The sequence below is a fragment of the Pteropus alecto genome, unplaced genomic scaffold, assembly GCF_000325575.1.
Source record: "Pteropus alecto unplaced genomic scaffold, ASM32557v1 scaffold79, whole genome shotgun sequence".
Classification (NCBI taxonomy): Eukaryota; Metazoa; Chordata; class Mammalia; order Chiroptera; family Pteropodidae; genus Pteropus; species Pteropus alecto.
In genome coordinates this window covers 19,487,624-19,513,703 of record NW_006494612.1, presented here as the reverse complement: position 1 = coordinate 19,513,703, position 26,080 = coordinate 19,487,624, and the positions used below count along the sequence as shown (strand labels likewise).

The following is a 26,080-nucleotide window of genomic DNA, read 5'->3' as shown; positions in this document are numbered from 1 at the left end:
GAAAGTGTGTTTTGAAAATCTGGCAAAACTATCAAGTGTTGCTTATTTGTTCCCTTTTTGCCTCTGTGCTCCTGGATCTTTTTGCTTTATTGCCTTTGATGCTGGTTTGAATACTGAGAGGAGGGAGAAGGAGGCAAAGGAAAGCATATTTTAGGTCACTATGTGGTGTTTCTTCTTGGGAGGCAACAATGGCCTATGAGTAGAAATATGAACAGAGGTGCAGGATGATTCCTATTTAATAGCCAGAAAGAAAATTTGTGAAAGTTTTTTGCTTTGTCTTTCTTTTGTTTTTTACCTGCTCCCTATAGTACAAAGTAAATACAAACAGATCATCCTACCTCAGGTGGCTGTTCACAGGCAGCCAGAGACTAAAGAGTGTTTAGAATTGGATTATCTATTTTAAGCAAGTTGACAAAATATATTCACATAAATTTCTTATAAATTTTCTCTTTTTTGAAACGGTATTTGGATGCTTTTAAATAAAAATTGAGAAGCCGATATGTCAGCTAGCTACCTGTTATTATAAGAGGCAAAGGATGATTTTAGACAATATAAGACCCCTCCATTTTTCCCCCACTGGAATCAAGAGATTCATAGACTATGTATTCATTAAGAGGAGAACTACAGTGTACTTTTAGTAACACAATAAGAACTTGAGATCTAAAACTATTTGGTCCATTATTCATCAACACAATCAGTTTACTGTAGTATTAGCACATTTAAAGTTTACACTAGTCTATAGAATAAGTGTGTTAAAAACACATATAAATTGAGGTAATTCAGAAGGATGAAAAGATTCAATCTAGCTTTCTCCTAGAAAAGAATACAGCAAAGCTTCAAAAGAGTTTCTACATATGAGCAACAATATCACAAAGAGATCAGACATATTTAGACAGCTGACGCTCACCTTTTCGTCAATCATTTCAATACCGAGTCCATCCATTTTTTGGCTGCTGATTCCCAGAAGAACTCCAGTGGCTCTAGTTGTGCGGAATTCAAATTCTACAAGAAGGTCCAATCCCACTTTGAACCCGCCAACTGTAATATGAAGATTAAAAAAAAGTAGATGAGAGTTTAGAGATTATGAAGTAATGGTTTTACTAGATTTCAATTCAGAAGTTAGTCAATTATAATAACTAAGTTCCAGACTTTCTTATGGCCTACACTTCCATTATTATATTATATAACACACTTTATAATTATTGCTTATTTTCTTGGCTGCCTTCCCTCCTAGAATGTAAGTTCTGTGAGGGCAATGACTTTGTCTATATTGCTGACCATCTCATGCCTATCAAAATATCTGGCACATAGTGGAGGTTTAATACATATCTGTTGAATAAAGGAATGAATGAACACACTCTGAGACTGACTCAAAGAATTGCACATCCAGGTATGATTATGTTAGAAGTCTTGCTGTTGGATTACGTCAAGCATTTCAGTGATTATTCATAAAATTTTAATGGGCCACTTTATGCTAGCACAATGATCTGAAAGGGCTCAAAAGATCCCAAATATTTTATTAATAAGGAAAGAAATTTCAAGTACAAATTCTCATTTCAAATGTCAATTCTGGGACGTAAATAGACTTTATTTCATCCAGTTAAGTCTTTCTCTATAATTTTCCATATTTGATTCATTGGTTTATTTAATCTTTTAGCAAGTATTTAAGACATGCCTCGTAGAAACAAAATAATCCATTAAGAACAGACTAGACCATATCATCTGCATGGAATATTAGAGAAGAACTCATGGAAAGTTTCTCCATGTTTTCTATTTTAGGCAAGAAATAAATGTGTGTAACTACAACTGTATTCGATGAAGGATGGCACCTGTTATGCGAAAGACTTTTTATGCTAAGAACCTTGATGGGTTTGGATGGGCTAAGGTGGGTTTAGAGCATATTTTAAGAGTAAATGGTAGAAAAAGCTGAGAAGACTTTGTTTCTGTTTCTTAAAGGGAACAATAAGAATAAGAGAGAAACAACAACCACTCAGCTGAGGACAAAAGAAGTAAGGACGACATTAAAACCACAGTAATTGGGTGGCTGGAAAGCTTTTAAGGACAAAAGTGTCAAAGGTTTAAATTGAAGTTGTATGTCTTCCAGTGGCATAACCTCCTCTGACCATCCAAGTCTTAAACAGATTATATTACACTGTGTGTTGAGGGAATGTCAGGAATTATTGAAAACTGGGAAAGTGGCTGTTTCTGGACCAGTTTGATCTACAACCAGAAGAGCCTGGTAGGATGACAAGTCAGTTTAACAGCAGAAACCGAAGCTGAAGCTTGCTGTCAAATTTGACAGAGAATGCTAGCCATCTCTGAATTTGCAGAAATCTTAGGGAAGGCTTTGGACTTTCATAGCACATAAAATTTGGGGTTCACCTCAATCCCCAATGTTGCAATATTTAACATATCCTGTGTTTTCCTGTTTCCGCTTCTGCATATGTGAACTTTCCACCTATGCTCTTTGCTAGAAGGCCCTGCTCTTCTATCTCTGACAACGTAGGCATATGAGTGTTCGACATATCTTTTAAATTCTCATTCAAATGTCAATTTCTCCATAAAACCTTTCCCGATTTCCTCAACCAAAATTAATCTTTTTTCTAAATATTCACAGAACTTTGCTCTCATGTCTTATAGTTTTTATTCATTTTTACTGGCTTTCTTGTGATTTCTGAGCATACAGAATCTTACCTATTGATATTCTACTTTTTAATAAGTAAAATCCAAAACTTTGAAGTTTATTCAGAATTCTGTTGAATCCCTAAGGTATATCCCTATATATCTTAGGGATAGTATATTTTTGAAGGAAGAAACAGCATCTTGTTTACTTTTGTTGCTTATAATGACATCTACATATTATGTACCCATTAATTATTTTTCTAACAGATACCTGTGTCTATGGTAACCATGGGACTGGAAACTCTATCTAAAAGTATGTTAATGTCAGTTTTTTTGTTATTATATAGAAGTTATTTCATATATTCTTTTTCCTAAATTATATACTTAATATCCTATCAGTGATCCTACACTGGAAATGTTCATTGGAAAGGCAGATTCTTAAAGAAAGTCAGGAAAAGGTGTCAGTCATCATTACCATGACCAAGAAATAGGCACCAGTGCATGTGCATTGTGTGTGTGAGGGGGAGATCAAGCAATGGAGCCTTGTAAGGAATCGAAGAGAGAAATAAAGAAAAATGTTATCTCATCTGCAGAAAAGAAGACGGGGAAAAATGGAGAATAGATAAATTCCGTAGTATAAACATATGAACCTTCTATAGAATTACATTTATTTTGCTGTTATTGATTTCCAGGGAAGGAGGTTAAATAAACTCTCCAAATAGTCTTTTACTTTATTTCTCCTATTAGATCCTATCAGAATCAGATACATTAATCTTTAAGAGGCATTTTAAAAATTACTTCTGTATATTTTTATTTCTGGTTTAAATAAAAGATACTAGTTTAGGACCCCAGGGACTTTCATTTTTCCACACAAGCAAGTTAATATTTGTACCTAGTTAATATTCAACAGGAAGGAAATGGAAGTGGCCTCACCTGCTTTGGCAAAACCTGTTCCATCAAAATATGTTCCTTTCTGAGCAGTTGCAAAACATGTCCCAACATGGAAGCTGGAGGTTGGCTGTTCAAGATCAACAGAGGCCTCAGCCATCTGAAGGTTCCTGATACAGCCATCAATGCTGTAGGTCACCTATGATTCCGGTCAGAAGACACACATATCAAGTTTTAGCAGAACTTTGCCTTTATGTGGAGTGCAGTCATCTGTAGGGTGCTCTAAGCTCGTAATCATTGGCAATTTGTGTTAAAATATCCCCAAACTGCTTGGATCTGCATGATTACCCCAGGCTTCACAGCCTGGGTGCCAAGAATCCTGTGTTGTGCTTCTTGATTAGGATGTATTTAGCCTGGAATATGATTGTTCTGATATTTGAAATATGGTCCAGAGTTGTGGATGCATATGGATATCATAACTTTTAATTAGTCTCTTATGTTTCTATTCATAGTTTTTTTTAACCTTACTATATACACATTTTGTTATAATCTATGTTCCAGTTTTATTTGAAAAGATAATTAGGTTTGGTTCAGTGTTTCTACCTTATGAAAATCTAATGAAAGCAGTGGACCTTTTGCTAAGAAAATGCACATACACATAAAATTTGAAAGTTTGCATGAAACATTCAAAGTTTAGGAACTATCAAAATAAATCGATCACACTCTGCTCCATTATATTTCATCCGGTTTTAGGAGTGAAAGTTAATCACTTTGCCTCTCTCAATTTAGAGACTCTCATTTTGATAGGCCTAGGTAACCTATCCAATATCTATGAAAGGAAAGTAATACTAATCATTCATAAGAGGAACCAAATGCTGAGAATTACAGCTATGATTAACAATTGTCTTTCATGAAGAATAACTCTATATTATCATGTGTTCTGATTTGAGTATAGAAATATGTCACACTTGTATGTAGTGTGTTCTCTAAAAATACACATCCTGTGCTTCTTAAAATGCTTTGAAAGCAAACCAGGGCACGTGGTCTGACAAAGAATTATTTTGTGCATACTCATTTACAAAATTGTTAGGACATCTCTCAATATTTGCCAAATCTCTGGTTCTGAAACAATACTATCAATACCATTATTATCATCTTCCTTGTTTTCCAGTGCTTTCTATATGCTTGCTACTCTTCCAAGCATGTTAAATATATTACCTCATTTAATCTTTACAGCAACTTTGCTTGTTTGGTATTGTTATTACCCTATTTTACAAAATAGGGAACTTTGTCAAAGAAAGATTAGGCAACTTGCTTAAGATCACACAGAAAGTCAATAATTAAGTAGGTATTCAAACCAAGGGTGTCTGGCTGAAGTGTCCATACTCTGTTCTATGATATTGCTTCTCTTAGTCAAATCTGTCTAGAAAATCATCTGTCACTTCTCAGAAAAGATGATTTTTCTATCCAATTATAAGTGATCATAGGTCAATGCAACCTAATAATTCAAAATACCCATATGACTCAGCCAGTTATTTAGGCCTCCAAAATCAAATTAGAAACTTACTGGACCAATTCTTCGGGTGGTGTAGTTGATGGGCAGTCCACCAACATACAACATTCCTACAACATCCAGGATGTCAGCTTTCTTGGGACTGATGGTTCTGTTGGAGGCACCATCTACATAAAGAATTCCTTCTTGCTTAATTCGCATAATCTTAATCTACAAAAAGAAGAATACCAATCATGGATAAATTTTAAATATGCAGAATATAAGGCATAAGAACTTTTAGGATATTCCTTAGGAAAAGCAAAATAACTTCTTGAGTGCCTACTATATGCTAAGCCCATAATATAAGTGAAATTAAACCGATTTTACAGAATACTCAAATTCTGTTTTTTTCCATTACTGCCATCTCTAAAAGAGTACAAACTCTTCCTGGGTGAGTTTTAGATTGAAGACTCTTCTACAGATTGCCAAGTGAGCATGTTTTAAAGAATTGAGAGCCCCATCATGATTAAGTGGGCTGCAAAATTCGCGTCCATTTTAAAAAGTGCATTAGTTTGATTGAGCAAAGTCTGGTCTCCCCAACACGATTTCAGATATGGTACATCCCTCTCCCTAACAGGCACTTCTCATGGAGAGTTGAAGGAAGGGCAGCACATCAGGGCTGCTCTGCTGTTTCTGCAGCAGCTGATTAGCACAAAGTCAGGGAGGAAGATGGAAAGCTGACTGATGCTGAAATTGCAGCAGTGGAGTGAATTATCTTCTGGGATTGAAATGAGGGGTGTGAAGACTGGCTTGAGTGTAAAAACTTCGAGTCTAAATTTAGGAAAAGGAGTGTGTAACCCTGTGAAATGCTGGAGTGTAATGATGGCTTTAAAATGAATCTACATCAGGATTAGAATAATTTAAGACTTTTTTTTTTTCCACTTATTTATTTTGGTTTGGGAACTAATTTTTATAAACCTTCAAAAATAAAATCCTTCCTTAATTTGGCTGCTTATAGTATTTAAACTTACTTTCTTAATCCTAGACTCACTGCGGCCCAACGATATCTTCTTCTCAAGTGTCATATTTATTATTCTATTAGCCAGAGATGAGAATAAACCTTAATGAGAACACCTTTATAAAGATCAGTGCAAATATGAAGATTCCATTTTTTATTTCCAAAATAAATTGGTTGACATTGAATTTTTATTATATATTTTTAGGTTCTTTGGCTTTCTATATAATGTGCTAATCACATAAAATGTTAAATGGGCATTTAACAAATCCAAGTGTATTAATATATAAAATACAACATCTAATAATATCATACTTTAAAAATTAAACATTTTATTGGTCTACCTAGGGAAGCTTTACTTAATAGGCTATCACAGGTGCAGAAACAAACTCCGAGTTTTCATTTTAATCAGGCAGTATATTATCTACTTGCAGTCACGCCAAAGAGGACAGTAAACTAGCAAATGAGCCTTCTGTGCCCATAAAAGTACCATTTTCTGGGTGTAAGGCCAACATTTTAAAAGTTGTTCCAAGTGACTATTGGTGGAAATGACACTCTAGAGCCCCTCAAACATGATACAATAGATTCCCAGACTCTTGGTTTTCACAGACCAGTATGGGGTGGAATGGGAGGGTAAGACTTAAGGCCCATCTGAGTATTGCCGGGTTTTAAGTTTGTCAAATATAGTTTCATAAAAGAGAGGCCATTGCAGCACCATAATAGTAGCAAACTATAATCTTAGAATAAATATTCTTTTAAAATGAATTCATAGAGTTTTATGATTAACACTTCATCTTCAACTACCTGGACCTCATTTGTGGACAGATGTTTGAGAAGCTGTATAGCAATAATGGAATCTCGCAGTGCCACGTTGAAGCATGTAAGTAGTCAAATACAAACCTACCCAGGTCTGATCACATTTCCAAGATTGGCAGTTGTATATGGCACTCGTTTTATTTTTAGCCTTGGCCACATTCCAATAGCACCAGGTCAGTGTCTGCTTTGGCAAAATAGTACTGGCACCAGGGGAATGCAGATGGCTGCCACCAAGTACCCATCTTATAGGGCACTACCAACATCCTAGGGACTATTACCTGATGCCACTGGCCATCATTGATTTTGGCGGGGATCATGGTGTTGGTGTCACCACTTCCCAAGTCATAACTGAAGTAGGGAAATCCATTTTTCAGCTGAACTGTAGCAAAATCAGCATGATTGATCCGAGCCATGTAGAAAAGCAGGCCCGATTCAGCTTCAGTTCGCACGTCAAATTCTATTGTGAGGCTGTGAAATAAAAGCATGCAAAGTAAAACAGAAGAATAAGAGCATTCTCATTTTCAGACAGAATGACCTCTGATCATGGGTGAATTTTCAGAAGGGACAGTTAAATCTTTCTCAAGATGATGACTTTCCAGGTCTGCTGATCTCCCACACTGGGATCCTCTGGCACAGACAAATGATTCTATTCTTTATGGTACTCAGTGAGTTAAAAAAAAAAAAGCTCGGCTTATTTATTAATAAATGTAGTTGATTAAACTTGAATAAATGCAAATGCTGGTACTTCTATTTGCCAGTTCTTGACTAATAGCTCAGAATAATACATACCGGTTTTTAACTTTGGTGTCATCAAATGCAATTGCAATGTGACTGTTTTTCGAGAGCCCAAACTGCTTGCTCCCTATCAAAAAAGCAGGTTCTGATTCTGCAGCACAAGGACCCTGTAAAACACCAAGGAGAGAAAGAAAGATTACGGGCTCCATTGTTTAAAAACATAATGCTGCTGTCTAATTGTTTCTTATATTTTAGTTTAATGTACTCACATAATCTTAAATTCCTTAAGAATAAAAACTTTCTCTTATTCATATCTATATTCTACCATGTAGTAGGTACTTACTATTATTATATGTTCATGTAAGTGAATCGGTTTTCTTATATTGTGCCCCTGAATTGCCAAATGAATGTGCTCAAAATATTCGTTGATTAATTTATGTTTTCATTACCCTTCAAGGAAAAATATTTTTTATGTTTCTGACAAAACTAGAATTTTCTTTTCACTTTTACTTCACGTATGAAGAGTTTTATTCTTAGAAGATCGAACAGGGAAAATGACAAGCTAGCCCCTGGGTTATAAGGGTAAAAAAATGTGTTCCTTCTTGCCCTCCCCATTTCTATCTCCCAGTATATAACTATTTCTTGAAAATTATCAGTCTACTGGAAGTTTTCCATGAATTTAGACTTTCAAGATGGTGTATCTAAACTTGCAAGTCAGCCCATTCAGGTCCTTAGACAGTTGCTAGGCAACCCAGCACATTTTAAAAAATGTAACTCACAATACACCATTTTAACTGCCACTGTTCAAAGAACAACTTCCCAGGGTGCTTATGAGGGAGAGCTTGGAGCAGGGTTAGCTTCAGAGGCTTGCTACCTGTGTAGTCTCTGGGGTTAAGGCTCTGATGTCACCATCTTGAAAATCTTAATAATTTTTGAACAAGAGGCCCTGCATTTTCATTTTGCTCAGGGCCCTGCAAATTATATAGCAAGTCTTGGCTGCTTTGGCTACTGTAACCCTCAGCTCAATAGATAATCAAAGCTCCTCAAATTACCAAGCCACAATTCCTTTCTCAATTCTCTATTTTCACAAAATAGCTCAATGTACAAGCTGCTTAGAGAAAGTCTTAGAACGTGCAGTACATGAGAAAATAAATAACCTGCAACACATCTGTTTTTAAGATCTGCACTTAATGGCTCTAGATGGGCCACTGCTCCAGTAAGTGCTGACTCTGCACAGGTTCTCAAACAGCCCAAGGCAGCCTTTTGATGCAAAATGTTCTCTCCAAACAGTGTACCTCAGAGATGACTCATCAGCACATAGGAAATTTTTACTTGATGAGGAAAAGCCTTGCTCTCTTTTCTCTTGAACTTAGTCAAATGGAGCACTCTGCCACAGCAGGTAAAAGGCTTTAAGTGTTTTGAAAGGCTGTAAAATTGGTCTTCATGGAAGTAGTACTTCTCTCTTGCTTTCCAGGAGATGGTCAGTTACAAAGAGCAGACTGTTGCTGAAATTCACACAGATATGCAAAAACCCAGTGGGTAGAAGAGAAGAATGCTATTTATTCACACAGCTGAATGGCCTCTCTTGGAATCAACATGTGGCACCTTTGTTATTACACTGGCTACAAAAAAACCCCGTTTGTTTCTGCACCTTTGGTAGCTTAATATCTCAGCCTTCAATGATGCTATTAATAGAATTGGGACCATTTTTCAACCTCTGATGATATTTTCTGTACAGAGGACCATCGCAACAAACATTAAGTAGCCTGCAGTCCTCCTCAGAAATCTCTAAGAGAATCCTACTTGCTGTGAGTCCATCAGGGGCAGAATTTGGCTAAAACATCTCTAAACACTCAGCTCTGAAAACTGAGGGATTGAAAAGGTCAATGGGTACTGATGAATTAAGGAACAATAATGTGTAACCTGAAAGAAAACCATCAGCATGTTATTTCCCCATTGTTACCACTGTGGTCACTTATCTAGTTACTACATAAATAACTTTCCTAATGTAAGTTTTTAAACTACCAAAGTGGCACTTGTAAAGATTAGATATTATATTGGTAGCTGATGTTTGTTGTGGAGAGCTTTTGTCTTTATACGTGTGGGTATTGTGACTTGAACTCCATGATAACCTTGCCTACTGATAGACTGGACAGGTATTTCCAACACTGGTGCTGAGCTGAGCAGCAGTTCTCTGTCACACACTGTCAGATCTTCTAGATGAAAAAGGCCCTGCTTACATAATTTTAGGAAATCCTTTGACCAGAAAAGGACAAGGACTTTGTACATGACACCTGAAATTTAGAAAGAAGCGTGCCTCCAGGGAGATCTTGGGAAGCAGGCAGAAACAGTAGCTAATAAAGCAATATTCTCAGATTGGCCAATGTTATAGAAGAGAGTGACATCACAAACAGACCACCCTACCAGGTAACCTCAAAGTATAAAGCTGTTATGCTAAATTCATTGTTCCTTAAGGACATCCAGATTGATGTTTACTATCGATTTGCTACAGAATGGATATTATGGATGTTGCTTTAATAACACTTCTATCACTTGCCTTTATAAAATTGGCAGTTGGAAGAGGACTGAGAAGTGACAGTGTTAGAAGGTTTATAGGATCTATTTTAGGATTTAAAAGGGAAGAAAATTCTCCAACCTCTAATCTGGTAATGTTTTTGGTGCAAGTCTAGATTTCTCCTCTCACTTGGCTAAAGGGAGATGGGACCGGACGCGTCTGCTTTGTATCACTTCCCCCTGGGTAAATCGGAAACCAGGGACAGCATGTTCCTTGTGGTTTGCCTGCTGTGCTGCCCTTTCCATCTCCCTTAGGCCCTTGGGGGCGGGGTTGGAGTGGGGGGTGGGGGGGTACTGCTGCTCACTCTACCTCTCAAGAGTCTTTTTTTCCCTCTAAAATTTTAAAGGGGATCATGTGAGATGGACAGAAAGTGTCTCACAGTTTGCACAAGAATTAAATTATCTTGTCATTAAGGAAAATTTCAGCCCTGCTTCCCACAGAAATCTAGGCTAAGAAAGAGGGGCAGGAAGAAGGGTCATCTAATTTTAAGGAACTTTAAAGATGAATCTTCCTCCTCTAAGCTAATGTGAGCTTGAGGGGAGGCATCATCCTCACGGACATGATGCTCTACCTACATTATTTTGAAACACTGATCTCTGAAATGTGTTAAAGCAACAATAATAATAATTTTAAAAAAGTCTCAGTAGAGGCTCATCAATCTCAACATGTTACAACCCTGCCACCTTGTGGGGACTCTTTAAAGTACAAGTATATAAGGGGGAAAATGTGATATGAAACTGGACACTGTGCTTGCTTCCTATTTGTCTCCGCTTGCTAGTGACAAGTTATGGGCAGACAGGACTGGGTGGGTAGTCTAAACGTGGTGGTGCCCCTGTTGGTTTGAGCAGTGGCCTGGTTGGAGAGGATCCTGGAGGAAGCCATGCTTCCCAAAGCCATGTTTAGGCAAGTGGATAGTGCAGGCGATTAGCAACAGGGCGAACTTTTTCACCCTCACACTGTCACTCATTTAATTTCAGGTCAGAATAAAGCAGTGGCTATTTCCAACTGCTGGTTGTTGGCTGACACTTGGAAATGAGTTATTGGCTTCGGGATAGCATATTACTGGTGAATAAGCCTTCCTTGGATTTAGATTGGTACGGAGCCGAGATTTACATTGCATTTTATCACAACTGGCATCTTTGCTCTTGAAAGCACCGCATGACAAATGATCATAAAAATTGCATCATTTTCTTCTTTTATAAGTCAATAACCTCTGTAACAAATGTGGGCTAAAATCACGTTTGAGAAGTTGGGTGTCTATGATGCTCTTCTGTATGGATAAATGCTAAGTGGAAGATACTTTTTGCAGCACTGACTTTAATATTCTGAAATATAAAATCCCTACTCAAGCTGTTTATTGGGAAACTGAATTATGTTAACTTCCCGCATGTGCTCTTTTGGTAAGTGTTGGGCATTTGCAGTAACATTTACACATGAATGCCTGAATAAAGATTGTTTGCAGGACAGAAAATGTGGGTTTCCCCTTTAAATACCTATCAGTATCCCATCGATTTACCCTTCATCCTGGACTGTACTTAGCTTTTAGGCATAGCATTAAAGCTGCTGGAGAAATAGCTTTCTTTTGGTCCATTCTCTCTTTCTTCTCTGCTCACTTCTTTCCTCCAACTCCCCAAAAGCCCTTAACAGCACAAGGACCTTTTATGGCTACTTGCATTGCTCTTCTTGGTGTTCATATTTTAAACTTTGAGGCTCTAAGTTCAGCTTTCTAATAAAATTCAAGTTTAAAAATGCAGTTTGCTTCTTGTATACAAATCCACCCAGGCTGATTAGAAAGACTTGGTATAAACACTGAATACACTTCCAGAGAATTCGTTACATCTTAACAAATATCTGTAATGCTAGAAGTCCAGACTCTTATTTACTCTGACCTTTCACCATCCTCTATGAGAAACATCCACAAAAACAATAATTTGAAAATGCATCATTCAGCTCTAAATGGGCTAAAGAATGAGAGAGAAATATAAAGAGAAGATGCTACCACACTATCAAATGAGATAATATGTATAAAATGCTCTCTGACCTATGATGTTCTGACATGTATTAATTGTAGGATTGACATAATCCATTTCACAGGGCAGGGATTTCTCAAGATACTCTTAAATTGCCCTGGAGTATAGTAATCGTCCTCATGTCGCAAGTTGATGGTGGGAGGGGTGTGATGGTGAAAAGAAAAAAATGAAGAGTCTGGAGAACAGGAGATCATTCCTGTCAAATGTGCTGAAACAAATAGGGAACTCGTACACAGGCAGTTCCCACTTCAGGAACTAACTTGTAAGTCTTAATTCTTAAATAAATGCTTCTGCTTAAAAAAATGTTTCCCCTACTTAACCTAATGCCGTAAGTATGTTATCATTATTTTATATTGTTTCAATGAAGAGATTTTAAGTATAGAGTGTGGTGACATATTAAAATTTGCAATTGAAGAATCTGTTTCCACACACTTCTAGGTACCATTCACCATTTTGTTTGTTTAGATGGAGTTTAGTGGTATCTCCTGCCATACTTCCAATTTTCAATCTGTGGGTTCTGTTTGCTGCCCACACTCAGCACTTATCTTGACTGACCTCCACACGTATTTGCTTATAGTGTGATTTATGTTAATATCTATCTGCTTTCTCAGATCTCTCTCTCTCTCTCTCTTTTCCCTCTCCCTCTCTTGGTAGCATTGATGTATCTTATTCACTTTGCATTTAGTAATAAGTTTTTAATAAGTATTTGTTATAAGATAAATTGTCAAATTTATCTTATAAAAGTTAAATTTTAACTTTTAATGACCTTTTGAAAAACAGACACTCCTCTTCATGAAATACATAAAAAATAAGAGAAATTAAATTAAAAGAGAAGATATGTATAGTTCCATGACTTGAAACTCTAAAATACAATGCAACTCAATAGAGATAGAAAGTTTTAAAATAATTTTGACCACATACTTATAAATAATTACAACGTGCGAGAGAAGGAGAGATAGCAGTTAGCATTCAGACTTCTGGGTTTTAGTGCCGTCTATCTATAACATGTAAAACCTTAGGCCATACTGTAAGTTCTAGTAATTCCTTTCCTCATATGGAAATGAACAGTCAGAATCTTTAAGGTCTCTTCTACCTCTAATGTTCTGTGAGTATTTCTACATCAACCCATAGGACTGCTACTCAACTTATCTTTTGTTTTTTGTCTTGTCTAGTAAGTGGAATTCTCTGTTTTGGAAAAGTTAAAACATATACCGCTGAGATCAAATGAAAACTGAAATGAGGACAGCAGTTTATAAGAAAACCTAAATGAGTTAAAATCTCCAGTCCTAGATGGGCAAGCATCTTTATTTTCAAGGAAAAAAGTGATCTTTAGAAACCACAGAAGGATATGCTTGAGATTCACTATAAAACAAAGATATTATGGGCCATTAGAAAAGAAAGGGGATTACTGGGGACCAGCAGGGTTCTCCACCAATAAACCAGACCAATTCAACATGGACTAGACTGGCTGAGAGCTCTGATTCAAGAGAAGTTCAAAGGACACTACAAGGCCCTCAAGGTTTTGATTGGTTAAATATGGTACCTGATGATGAATCAATAGCATGATACATCTGTTTAATATATTACAACGTTCTTAGTTGTATTAATAGACTATGATGACAGGTCAATGGAAGGAGGAAGCCTGCTGTCCCCTTAAATGGGCACTCCATTTTGAATAGTCTTTTAGTGGCCATATCTTGGTAGGAGTTTTTCAAACTTAAGAATATTGATCAAGGGATATGGGAATTAGAAATTAGGTCATATGAAGAATGCTTTAGATAATAGAATATTTAGGCTGGAAAAGGAGAAAACAGCAATTTTCAAATGCTTGAAGTGATGTTAGAGAATATATTAGCAATGTGTTTGGCTACAGAAACATAATCATTACATTGCAGTTATAGGGATGCACTTCTATATCATCATAACCAATGGCTTTCTAACAGCTACAGCCTACCTCATCATAACACTGGAAAATTATTGTTCATGAAGTGTTCAAGCAAAGGCTGCAAGTCCACATCAAGTACCATAGAGAAAGATTCATATTTTAAGACGGCGATCGGACTAGATGATCTCCAGGGCTTCTGCCTGTTATAACTTTTAATTCTAAGTTAGTTGTTCAGAACTTAGGATCATAGAAAAAGTTTTATAAGTGGGCGTTTGGATTCAAGATTAAAAAAATATTCAATCCATGATGTTTTGATTTCCTCAATTGTAAACAGATCTTGAGTCTAGGGAACAGATGAAGGTATATGAGAGAGAAGAGAATGAGGATCATTAACCTTTCCTTTGCTGGGGGAAATATCTAGCATGAGGCCACGTTATGAAAGAGCTAAGAAAATATTCTAAAATCCATGTGGTAGATCTCAGTGATGTCTTAGGAGAAAATCAAGTCCTTGAACTAATCCCCGCATGACTGATGGCCTTTCATTTGCTAGTTGGGTTGTAAGGTCATAGTTATCTTCTTCTGTGAAATGGAGCTAATAATACTTCCAACAATATAAATGAACATAAATAAAACAATTAATGGCTTGTGGGGATCAAATAAAATAATGGATGTAAACTGCCCAGCAGAGTACTGGACATATACTAATTAGTAAATGCAAGGATTCCTCAGTAGCTATGTGTGTGTGCTTCTTCCCAAATTCAAAGGACTTGCACATACATTGCCTCATTTGAGTCTTAAAGTAATCCCATGTGGTAGGCGAGATAGGTGTAATATCCACATTTTACAGAGGATAAAATGATGCTTGAAGTAAATGACTGGTTTTCCTGAAAGATGATTATGTGGCTTCCCATTTAATAAAGATTTCTAGTGACACTGCTCTACAGAACTAATAATTCCATCATAGAAACTAAGAAAGAGAATAAAATATTCAAGAGTTTTCAAAATCTGCACTACTTAGGACTACTTAACCATCAATTGGCAAATATTATAATATGATGCATGTGCTGTCAAGAGTGTAGTGAGATCCCCTCTCTGATACAGTGATAATGCGAATGTAAATTGGTATAACCTTTAGAAAGAACAATTCAAATATCTGTGTTGAGAACCTCAGGCATATTCATCATTTGGTCTCCTAATTCCCTGTCTAAGAATCTATTTTTTAAAAATAATCAGAAATGATGAGAGAGTGTGTTATATAGACTGTTCAACAGAAGATAGGTTCTAATAGTGAAAAACTGGAAACACTAAGTGGCCCACAATGGGGAAGAAGTAAAATAAATTGTAAAGATAGAGCGTTGCAATGATAAGAAGCCAGATTCTAGACTTACTGGATTAAAATTCTCATCCTGCTATTTACTGGCTGTGTGAGTGGGTGAGTTACGTACGCTAGCTAATTCTTATCAACTCAATTAAAACTAGGATTATGTATATTTTACAGAGCTGTTATGAGAATTAAATATAATATTGAATGGAAATTGTTTAGGCAGTGGCTGGTATATAGTAAGCACTTAAAAGCAATCATGATCATTACTAACAGTAAATGTGCCATTGATTAAATGCTTAGTATATGCTAGATATTTAACAAACATTATCTTTTTTAAATCCTCATTATAACTCTTTGACATATGTGTTGTTAATATTCTCATTGTACAGATGAGGAAACTAAGGAACAGATTGGCTAAGTAGCTTTCCCAAATTCATATAGAGAGTAGGTTAGAGTACTAGGATTTGAAGCCAGGCTGTCTGACTTTGGAGCCCATGCTCTAATCAAACATATTCTATTTCTCACACACTGAAAAATTTTGTGTGTGTGTGTGTTTACTTACACAGTGTGTGTGTGTGTGTGTGTGTGTTTGTGTGTTTACTTACATATGCATATGCATACACACATATAATCAGACACATATTTACACGATGTTTAGAAAAATTTTAAATTATGTATTACCAGTTTTTAAAAGCAGAATGCCAAATTATATATATGATATGAGGCCTACTATGCGAAATGCAAATATGGTTGCCTCTGTGTGGTGGCATTATAGGTGGATTTTATTCTTGATTCTGTAGACATTTCTGTGCTTTCTAACTTTTCAACTGAAGACGTGTGCCACTTTATGAACAGGAAAATTAAAAGAGAACAGATATAGAAAGAAAAGTAATCCAAGGAAGATATAAGGAGAATAGGTTTTCACAGACAGGCTGCCCATCCTCTAATTCTAGCTGTGGAGAAGAGTAGATATTCTGAATAGGCTTACTTCTGAAAACGACTAAAAATGTGAAGTATAAATTAGAAAGCAATGGGTTATAAACACTTACATGTGCCAGAACTGGGGTGGGTATTGGAAAGGCTGGGGTGGGAACTGGCTCTGGCTGGGTAACTATTTCAGCTGGAACAGCTCCGTCTTCATCCTCATGCGGTTTTTGATGGGTGCAGCGACCAATGTCTGCATTTTTGAAGGATATAGGCTGTGCAAAGTCCATGGGGCTAATGGAATAGATAAAATTACACATTTTCTTATTTTTCATTGTCTTGCTTCCTTACAATTAAATCAACCCCCTCCCGCCCTTCCTTTTTTTTAAAGGCCATCGGTACAATTTCCTAAATCTAACTTGACGTTCTTCATTGTTTCCTTCCCCCCATGGTTTTGGAGAGTGTAGGTGCTACATTGATCCTCCCATCAGAACAAACCAACCAATCAACCCAAAATAACTAAATAACATAAAAACAGTAGCGAGGAGATTCACTTACACAGAGTTAATAACTAGGTTCCATACACAGCCTTCAAAAGGAGGAATATTTCTTAGTGGGGAAGGTTGAAATTCAGGTGGAGCACCCCCAATGAAAAGCTTTTTAACTTCAATCGCTTGTTCTACTGTCAGGTTTTGCATATGCCTTCTGTCTTCATCAACTTGAACAGTAAAGATGCTGATAAAACATTTAAAATAAACAGGTATAAAACACATAACATCCAATACAATCGACAATCAAACTCTTTGGTGCCATCCCTTATTCCTCCCTCCCGTAGCTACTATGTGAGCCCAAATTTGATAATTAGCTATTCTACATTAAACAAATGATACTGTTTCTGGGGATCTTGTCCCTCTGCCTCTCTCGTTAACTCTCCTCGAGAGTTAACTGAAAGAAAGCAATGGTGTAGCTGCAGCATTAGCCTCTGGTGGTGTTGACAGCAGTGGTCTATAGCGCAACACAGGAGCTCATAGAGCGAGGCCTCTGTACTGTGTAGAAATGTCTAATCGGATAAGGCTCAGTGGGTTTAGCACAGCATGGGGTCACTTTTCGTTTGGCTCTTTATTTCTTGGTTTGTGCTAGCTATTATCTCCTTGCCAGGGGACAAACTGTACTCCTGAGAGCTTAGATTGCAGGAGTCAACAGCAAACACTTACAGGACATTTTATAAAGAATGTAGTTGCTGGCTTTTGAATAGAAGAGGCAGGCAAGAACATCACACTAATTGTTCCTTGCAATGATTTTCCTTAGTGGCTGTTTCATTAATTTCCCTAATTTGCTTATGAGAGATAACTCACACACGACTAATTGAGAACCTCAAGCTACTTATTCACAAAGATCCTTGGATCCCGGGGCAAAGAATCAGAAGGAGACAATAAGTTCTGATGATGAAAATGACCAAAGGCATTTTCTCTTTTGTTCTAGAAGCAGGTTTTGTACTTCTGTCTCAACAGTAAGCTTGGGGCTATTAGTCATATTACTAGTCATATTATTGCTCAAAATTTACTTTAGATCTGATCTGAGGAGAAAACTAAAGTATTTAAGTGGAAAACTCAGTCCCGAAATGCCATCTTTACTTGATGTTATGAGAAATAAAAACCACATGTAGAACTAGAAACAATAAACTAGGGCAAAGATGCTTTGAAATGGCACTGAGCAAACTCCACACTTTGCAACAATTCGAATGTAAGAGAATGGAACAAAAATGGCTTATATTGTGGCTCAAAATGTCATTGTTCAGGGGGTATAGAATAGGCATGCTGAATTTAGTTTCAAAGGAAAAATAGGGGGAAATGACATATTGGTTTTTCACCAGACTCTGGATGAGCGTGTTGGCAAAATTCAGGAGGTTCAACCTCATTGCTAAGAATGTTGGTGGTTTTGAGACTTTCAGAAAATTACTCACTTCTGGGTATGTGTGACTCACTGAGAAGTCCTCTTCCCCTTTCCCACAATACCTTTTTTGTTTCTTTTGCTAAAAGCACCGTCTTGCATGATAGTGTTGTTCCTCGGGGTTTTCATGAGGGGTTTAAACCACTGTTAAAGATTGTTCAAGGACAGCAAATCTCTGTTCTGTTAGAATTTTTAAAGGGCCAGAGGCCCTTCTCTTTCTGATGTGGACTCTCTAGTCTGGTTGTGCTCCAAGGACTGTCATAGTGTTCCTGTCTTACTAGTTCTTTTCTTACTAGATCATGTGGTGGAGACGTGGCATGGACATGAGCTTTCAGAAGGAAAAGACTGGAACTAAGTATTAGTTACTAGCTGTGTAAACTTGGGCCAGTTATTTAATCTCACTCAGTCTCATTTCATTCATTTATAAAATGAAGATACAAATATGTAGTTCAAACAGTGAAAAACATTAATTAAGGGATTGCACTGAGGCTCTTTTACTTACTAAGGGCATTGCAAGAAGACTATAGGTAAATTCTGCTTGTATTTTACACTCTAGTGGCATCAAATCTATATAATTTATTTAGTTGTTTTGTAAAGAGGGACATTACCAACATATCCATTGTGATTCTGGTATATTTCCTGTTTCTCAAGTAACTATTCAATAATTCTTTCTTGATGACCTACTATGTACAAAAATTACTATAATAACATTACATTATTATTAGTATTATGGTAGGTCAGCTGTATTTTCTTATAATTTCCACAGCTGATTCTTGAAGTTTCTGTTTCTTGTTTGTTTGAAATACTGGTCTAAGTTTTTTTTTTTTTTTCAAACCACCACCAGTTGGATTGTATATATGGAAGAAGATATTAAGAAAAGTGCCTGACATTTGTAATTTACATGAAAAAATGAAATTTGAAAATTTTTTCATTGGATATATTTTGGATGATAAGAAAGAAATAATCTGGATTGCAGTGTCCACAACATGATCTCACTGCAGAAATCTCAAATTATGCCTGAAATATCCGATCCCTTTGTGGTCTTTAGCCTAATTCCATACCTGTATGAAGAATGCTCTCACAGAGAAAACCTACTTGTCTACGCATCGACTCCAGGCCTTAGGGTTTAATGTTTTTGTCCAGTTAAAACCACCAGCTACTTTGGTGGACTCTAGAAGGATCAGAGGGCAAAGCAGCTGGAAAAGCAGGGATCACTGTAATACCATAGAATTAGATACCGAAGTGATTGAAGTGAGATTCTTGCAGACAAAGGGATAGAAAGGGAGACAAGGGAGGAGGAGTAAAGAGAGACAGAGGGGGAGAAAAAGGGCCACGTGCAATCTTGAAAAGTTCACCTCTCAATTTGGTAAAAAGCCCATGATTTTGTGAGGTGGTATTAAAACTACCACCTTATCTAGGAAAAGATCATTATCATTCCTAAAAGAAATGATAATTGACATTTATGGTCTGAAAAGTGTTAGGAGGAAGCAAATATTTAATCAACATGAAGTAGGGCACCAAAAATGATAAGAATAAGTAGTTGGTGAGCACAGATGAAGGTGTCATATATATCTGGGTTTAAATCCCATCTCTGTTCTTTACTAGGGATGTGATTTGGGGCAAGTCAGTTAATATTTCCTCATCTGTGATGAAAAGATATTAATACAGATCTCACATACATTTATAACGATTAAAGGATAAAATCTTAGTCTAGTATTTGATATAGAGCATATCCTAGAATAGGTATGAAGCATTAAAAATATTTCTGGGTAAAGTTATTGGGGTCATTAATGATCTCTGGTTAATCAGTTAATTGTAGCACTTTCTCAAAGGATAGGTGATGATTTTTTTTTGACCTTAGAGTGCTGAATGAGACATTATGATAGCAAATGTGTTCTTGCTTTGCCATAGAGTTCAGTGACTCTGCACTAATATGTCCAATACATTATCCTTTAATTAACAGCAAATGGCAAAACCGTTTGTTTATATGGCCAATTAACTGAATGATCAGCTTTCAGTGATGTACTATACACTGAGCTTAATGAAATAAAAGTTGGATTGATAGTCAACAGCTGTGAGGTTGGCATAATAAAATGCCCTTCCTGAAGAAACACCTGTTAAAAGGACACTTTAGCGTGACATCATAATGCACTAGGGAATGTCAGAATCCTTCCTCTACAAAATAACATATTTGAATGATTTTGGGGCAATTATGTTTCTCAAATCTGCATTTGCTTATTAAAAGTCTTTAAAGTTTTAAAACTTTAAAACTTTCTTCTCACAATGAAGAGGATTAATTTTTGGCAAAGGACCTGAAATGTAGTCTAGAAGATAGTAATCTAGAGCATTCCTAAATGAAAACATTATGTTTGCATTTCTCCTCAGAGACCATGACTGTAATATCTGGCTATTAGATTAGTAAAAATTCTTAGTTTGTTCAAATATTGATCCCTCATTTATCTTAATCATGGTTTCTAAACACCTAGGTTAGTAGACACTCTGCAAGAATGCTTAGTATCAATTCAGCCCACAACCTTAGGTTCTATATTATAATAGAAAGAATAAGCCAAGGAAAGCTTTTTCATTTACTTAGAAGATAAGAAATCCTTAACACTTATCTAAACTGTTATCTACACAAGAGGATAATTAGAAAATGTAGGTCTTTAATTATAGAATAGCATCTGCTTACTTGAACTACTGCTACATATTCATACTGTTGTTGTATTTAATAGTATTCTTTGTGCTCTGAGGTTTCATCAGATTTGATTTCTAGTTCTTTTCTATGTTTAATAAATGGATTACTGATTTGGAGACCTGAAGTCTCCAGGCTTCTGTTTTCTTTTTCTCTAATTGTCCTTCTAAAATAATTACTTCTCCGAGTTGTCATATAGCATTCAGATGAAAACTATACGTGACTTTCCCAGTACATTAAGTATAAAGCATTCCAAAGAAATGAGAAATCAGTTTATAACACTATTATAGCCAATTCCCTGACTCAGAGCTGCATCTGCAGAGGTGGCCTCCACGCCATGACGGCAGGATAGCAACCTTTTCCTTCTCTCTGTCAACTCTGCTCCTTCAGGAAGTCACTCTGCAGGGACCCTGCACACCCTGGTGGGAGACAGGGATGAAGTATGCATGTACCAGTACTCGGCAGATCCCGCAGCTGCTGCCACGCGTTGTACCTGTGACAGGTTTCTAAGCAGCTGCCATAACTGCTTTGGAACCTGAATGAAATAGCAACTGCCAAAGGCTGCTGGCTCCGGCTGAGCTATTCTACATGTTTCACTATGTGCATACCTTATTTGAGAAGAGAATATTTGAGGGGTGCTGAGGGAGGATTTTTCTTATCTATAGCTTCAGAGGATGCATTTGCTTTTCCCCAAGGTGGAGAGGAGAAATGCACAGAATAGAAATGTGAGGAGTAGAACTCCTAAGGGCCAAGGTAAATGAGGTTTCTGAAGTATGAAATGTAAAGAAGAAGAAATTAAGTGACTTGTTAGTTTGGCAATGCATCACATGTCCATACATACAAAGGCCCAGTCAGAGATTACGGTGCAAAGGAGTTCACGTTAGTAACGACAGTAAGGTCTCTAGGGCTATTGTTACCCTCTAGTTCTCTCTACATGAACGGAATGTTCTCTCCCGTCGTGAAACAGACTTGGCTCTGGTTTGACAACAATCTTCCTCATTGTTCGTGTGCCTGTGGAGAGATGTACTTCCAGACGGCCTTTGTTCAGGAATATTGCATAATAGGCCTGCAACAGCAAATGGTTATTCAAGATTAGAAGGAGTCTCATTTATGACTTAGCATTAGAGGTTTTCTGACAGAACTGCAGATTCATCTGCTCTGAGATCTTACCCGAGAAGTTAAAACTCAATATTTTCTTAAACAATATTTTAAGCAGCTGGAAATAGCTCTGTAATCATTTAGCATTTTTGCTTGTTAGAGGATGTGAAAAGTGGGTGTAGTAATATAGTAGTCTCTGTAAAGCAGATCTGTGATGCCGAAAGTAACAGCTGTGCTTGCAGTGGATCTCTAACTCACAAAACCCATCAGGAAACAAAAGGTGTCAACAAAATCCTCTCCCTTATATTTACAAGTGGACTGCCAGCTCCTGAAATCAGGTCTGACTCCCAACCTCACGGCAATTTGAGTCTTTAGACTTCAATTTGTTCTCTGAGCTGGTGGAATAGATTGCTATCACCAATATGTAACTTGTCTCCCTCATTTAGAAAGAAGGAAGACAATTTTTCATCCACAAACATGCCTGCTTTCTTTTTGCTACCGTTACTATAGCAACCGGTATGGCTTTGAGATCAGATTATGAACCCTAGGGAGCTTGAATGCAGTCCTCATCCCCAAAGCTGATTCTACGTGTGCTCCCTTTCTTATGGAGCACAGGGGCACTTGCTACACAATAATCACTCAGTCCTCCACGAGTCACCTGCAGTGGTGGAAACGGTTTCAATCAAACATCATGTCTCCTCCAATTTATTGAATTGTGTATGTAGCTGTGTGTCCAACACAAAATGTCCAGAGGATCGGATTAGTGCTCACCATCCATCAAAGGAGCCACTTCAAACTACTCACTCAATTAAGATTTTCTTAGCTGATGGATTGTTTGATGTCTCAAACCCCTTTAGCAGAACATAATCACAAATAACCCTATGGGTAACAAAACTGTTAGCTTTGAAAAATAAAATATGTCAATTTAACCAGCAATGATTCTACGACAGACATGAACTATTTATCATTGTTTCTTCTTTCAGATAGCATTTACTGAGATTTTAAAAGCTAAATATTTATTATCATTAAAATGTTGAAACATTAACATGCTATTTCTAATTTGCTTTGTACTATAGTACTTAATATTGTCTCTTTTTAATTGTTTTAATAGGATCATGTTTTATTTTAAGAACTATCCTGAAAGCTGATAATTCAAGTTCATTTATTTAGTACTGATGAGGAGAAATTTGGAGCTTAATTATCTGGAGAAAGTTGGTGCTTAGTTATTTGACAATGACCTAGGAAACAAATATCATTTAGTAAAAATCTATTTCAGAATGTTTGATCTAGTCCTCTGATAACTAGTTTATGATTTGGAATAGTGAGAAAATAATTTTAGTTTTCAGGGTTAAAAGATAAAAAATTTAAAAGAGCATTTATATTTTACAAGTATTCAGTGCTCATGTGCAGTAAGGAATGAGATAAAAATACTTTTTTCCCCTTTACTCTTCAAAAAATAAATTTTATTATGACTATTTGATACATTTCTCACAATGCAATGGACATACATGTAAATGATGCACCTATGTCCACAATTTACAATTCAATGAATACCTGAGAATCTATCACCAAGGTTAAGAAGCAGTACTTTTGTATCTCCTATCAGCTTCTTCCCAATTTCATCCCCAGCTTCCCTATCTTAGAAGTAACCACTAATGTGAATTTTTATTTCCTTGCTTTTTGAAAATCATCATCATCATCATCATCATCATCATCATCATCATCAGGCCTAAAAAATAGAAATTTATTTCTCTTAGTTCTAGAGGCTGAGAGTCTGAGATCAGGGTGCCAGCGTGGTCAAGTTGTGGTGAGAGCTCTCTTCCTGCCATGCAAATGGCCCTATCTTCTCACTATGTCCTCAAATGGCCTTTCCTTGGTGCCTCTACATGGAAAAGAGATCTCTTTCTTCCTTTTTGTTCTTTAATTGAGATGTAATTGACATACAACATGACATTAGTTTCAGGTATTTAGCATAATGAATTATATTTGTATATATTGCAAAATAATCCACACAATGTCTAGTTAATGTCCATCACCATACAAAGTTAAAATTTTTCTTTTTTGTCTATGAAGGGAACTTTTAAGATCTACTCTCTTAGCAACTTTCAAATATGCAGCACAGTATTACTAAATATATTTGCCATGCCGTGCATTACATCCCAGGACTTAATTTGTTTTATAACTGGAAGTTTGTACCTTTGGACTCCCTTCACCCATTTTATCTGCCCTCTCTGGCAACCACCAATCTGTTATCTGTATCAGTGAGCTTGTTTTCTTTTTTTTTTTTAAGATTCAACATATAAGTGAGATCATACAATATTTGTCTGTCTTTGTCTGACTTATTTCACTGAGTATAATGCCCTCCAGGTCCACCCATGTTGTTGGAAATGAAGAAAAATTTCATCCTTTTTTTAGGGCTGAACAATATTCTTAGGAATAAATATATGTATATAGTCATATATATTATATATTATATTCATATAATATATATTATTTATTCATATATAATAGAACTACTCTCTATATAGGAATATTTATATGTATATCTCTATCTATCTATCATCTATCTGCCACAACTTCTTTATCTATTCATCTGTGGATAGATGCTTAGGGTGTTTCTATATCCTGGCTATTGTGAATAATGCTGCAATGAACGGGGAGTGCATATATATTTTGAGTTAGTTTTTTTGTTTCCTTTAATTAATTAAATGCCAATAAGTGGGATTGCTGGATCATATGGTAGTTTTATTTTTAATTTTTTGAGGCACCTCCACACTGTCTTCCATCGTTGCTGCACCAATTTACATTCCCAACAACAATTCACAAGAGTTCCATTTTCTCGATATCCTTGCCAACACTTGTTAACATGGATTTTATTCCCTTGCTCTTTAAAAGTTATTTTTGAAAATTCACATGTATATCTATAAACAATATGTTGGCTAGTGTTACTTAAATTAGAGATCTATAAAAATGGTGTCATACAGTATGTAGTGCATTTAAAATTTTTCTATTTAGTTTCTAATATTCATCCATGTTGTTATATTTAGCTGTAATTTATTCTTTTTTACTACTACTTCATAATCCATTATGCAAAAGTGTCAGAATGAATCTGATCTCCAGCTGATGAACATTTGGGTTGTTTCTAGTTTTTCTGCTATTATGAAGAATACTGCTATGAACATTTTTGCACACGTCTCACTATGCACATGTGCAAGAGCTTGGGAGCTATACCTAGGAGTGAAATGCTGTCTTGTAGAATGTGCACATATTCAACTAGGTGGCTATAACAATCGACTCTTTCCATCATCAGTGATTTAGGATTCCATTTGATCCAATCTGGCTAATACATGGTATTATCATATTTCTTAATATTTTACCAATCTAGTGGGTATAAAGTCCAGTGTGGTCTGAAATTGCATTTACAACTGAGGACGAATATTCAAAAAATGTTTTTGGGTCATTTATGTTTCTTCTTCTGTGAAATGCCTGTTCAAGTCTGCCCATTGTTGTATATGTTTTCATTTTTTCTTATTGGTTTGTGAAAGATTTTTTTGTAATCTGGTTATTACTTTTTTTTTAGGTTATATGTGTTCTAAGTTTCCAATATTGGAGTTTGTCTTTTGTGTTGTTTGACGATCAGAGAGTTTTAATTTTAATAAAATTGCACTTGTTTATAATCTACAATCGAGATTATAAATTTATTACTTTGTTTTGTTCAGTAAATCTTTCTCTTCCCCAAGGTCAAAGTTATCTTTCTATATTTACTTCTAAAATGTTTTTCACTTTATATTTAAGATTATAATTCATTGGGAATTTATTTTTCTGTTTGCGGTGAAGTAGAAATTTACTTTTTATGTGTTTATAACCAATTGCTCTGAAATCATTCATTGAAAGGTTCACTTTTTTTTTAATGATATGCAATGCCACCTATTGCCAAATGTCATTTCCATCTATATTTGAGTATATTCAGGACTCTCTATTCTGTTCCACTGGCAGAGTTATCCATAAATTAATACTATATTACCATGATTCAA

General features: G+C 36.1%; 1 protein-coding gene across 2 annotated transcripts in view; it reads right to left on the bottom strand.

Moving 5' to 3' along the window:
• Positions 1-26,080, bottom strand: part of LAMA2 (laminin subunit alpha 2) — a 493,622-nt gene that overhangs the window by 3,184 nt on the left and 464,358 nt on the right. For both annotated transcript variants that reach the window (XM_006926157.1, XM_006926158.1), the window contains 8 exons: positions 21,866-22,014; positions 16,865-17,041; positions 16,432-16,600; positions 7,623-7,735; positions 7,112-7,301; positions 5,078-5,233; positions 3,556-3,709; positions 908-1,038 (listed from right to left, as the gene is read on the bottom strand). In XM_006926157.1, coding sequence (XP_006926219.1) covers positions 908-1,038; positions 3,556-3,709; positions 5,078-5,233; positions 7,112-7,301; positions 7,623-7,735; positions 16,432-16,600; positions 16,865-17,041; positions 21,866-22,014 — 1,239 coding nt within the window. The remainder of the gene's footprint in view (positions 1-907; positions 1,039-3,555; positions 3,710-5,077; positions 5,234-7,111; positions 7,302-7,622; positions 7,736-16,431; positions 16,601-16,864; positions 17,042-21,865; positions 22,015-26,080) is intronic.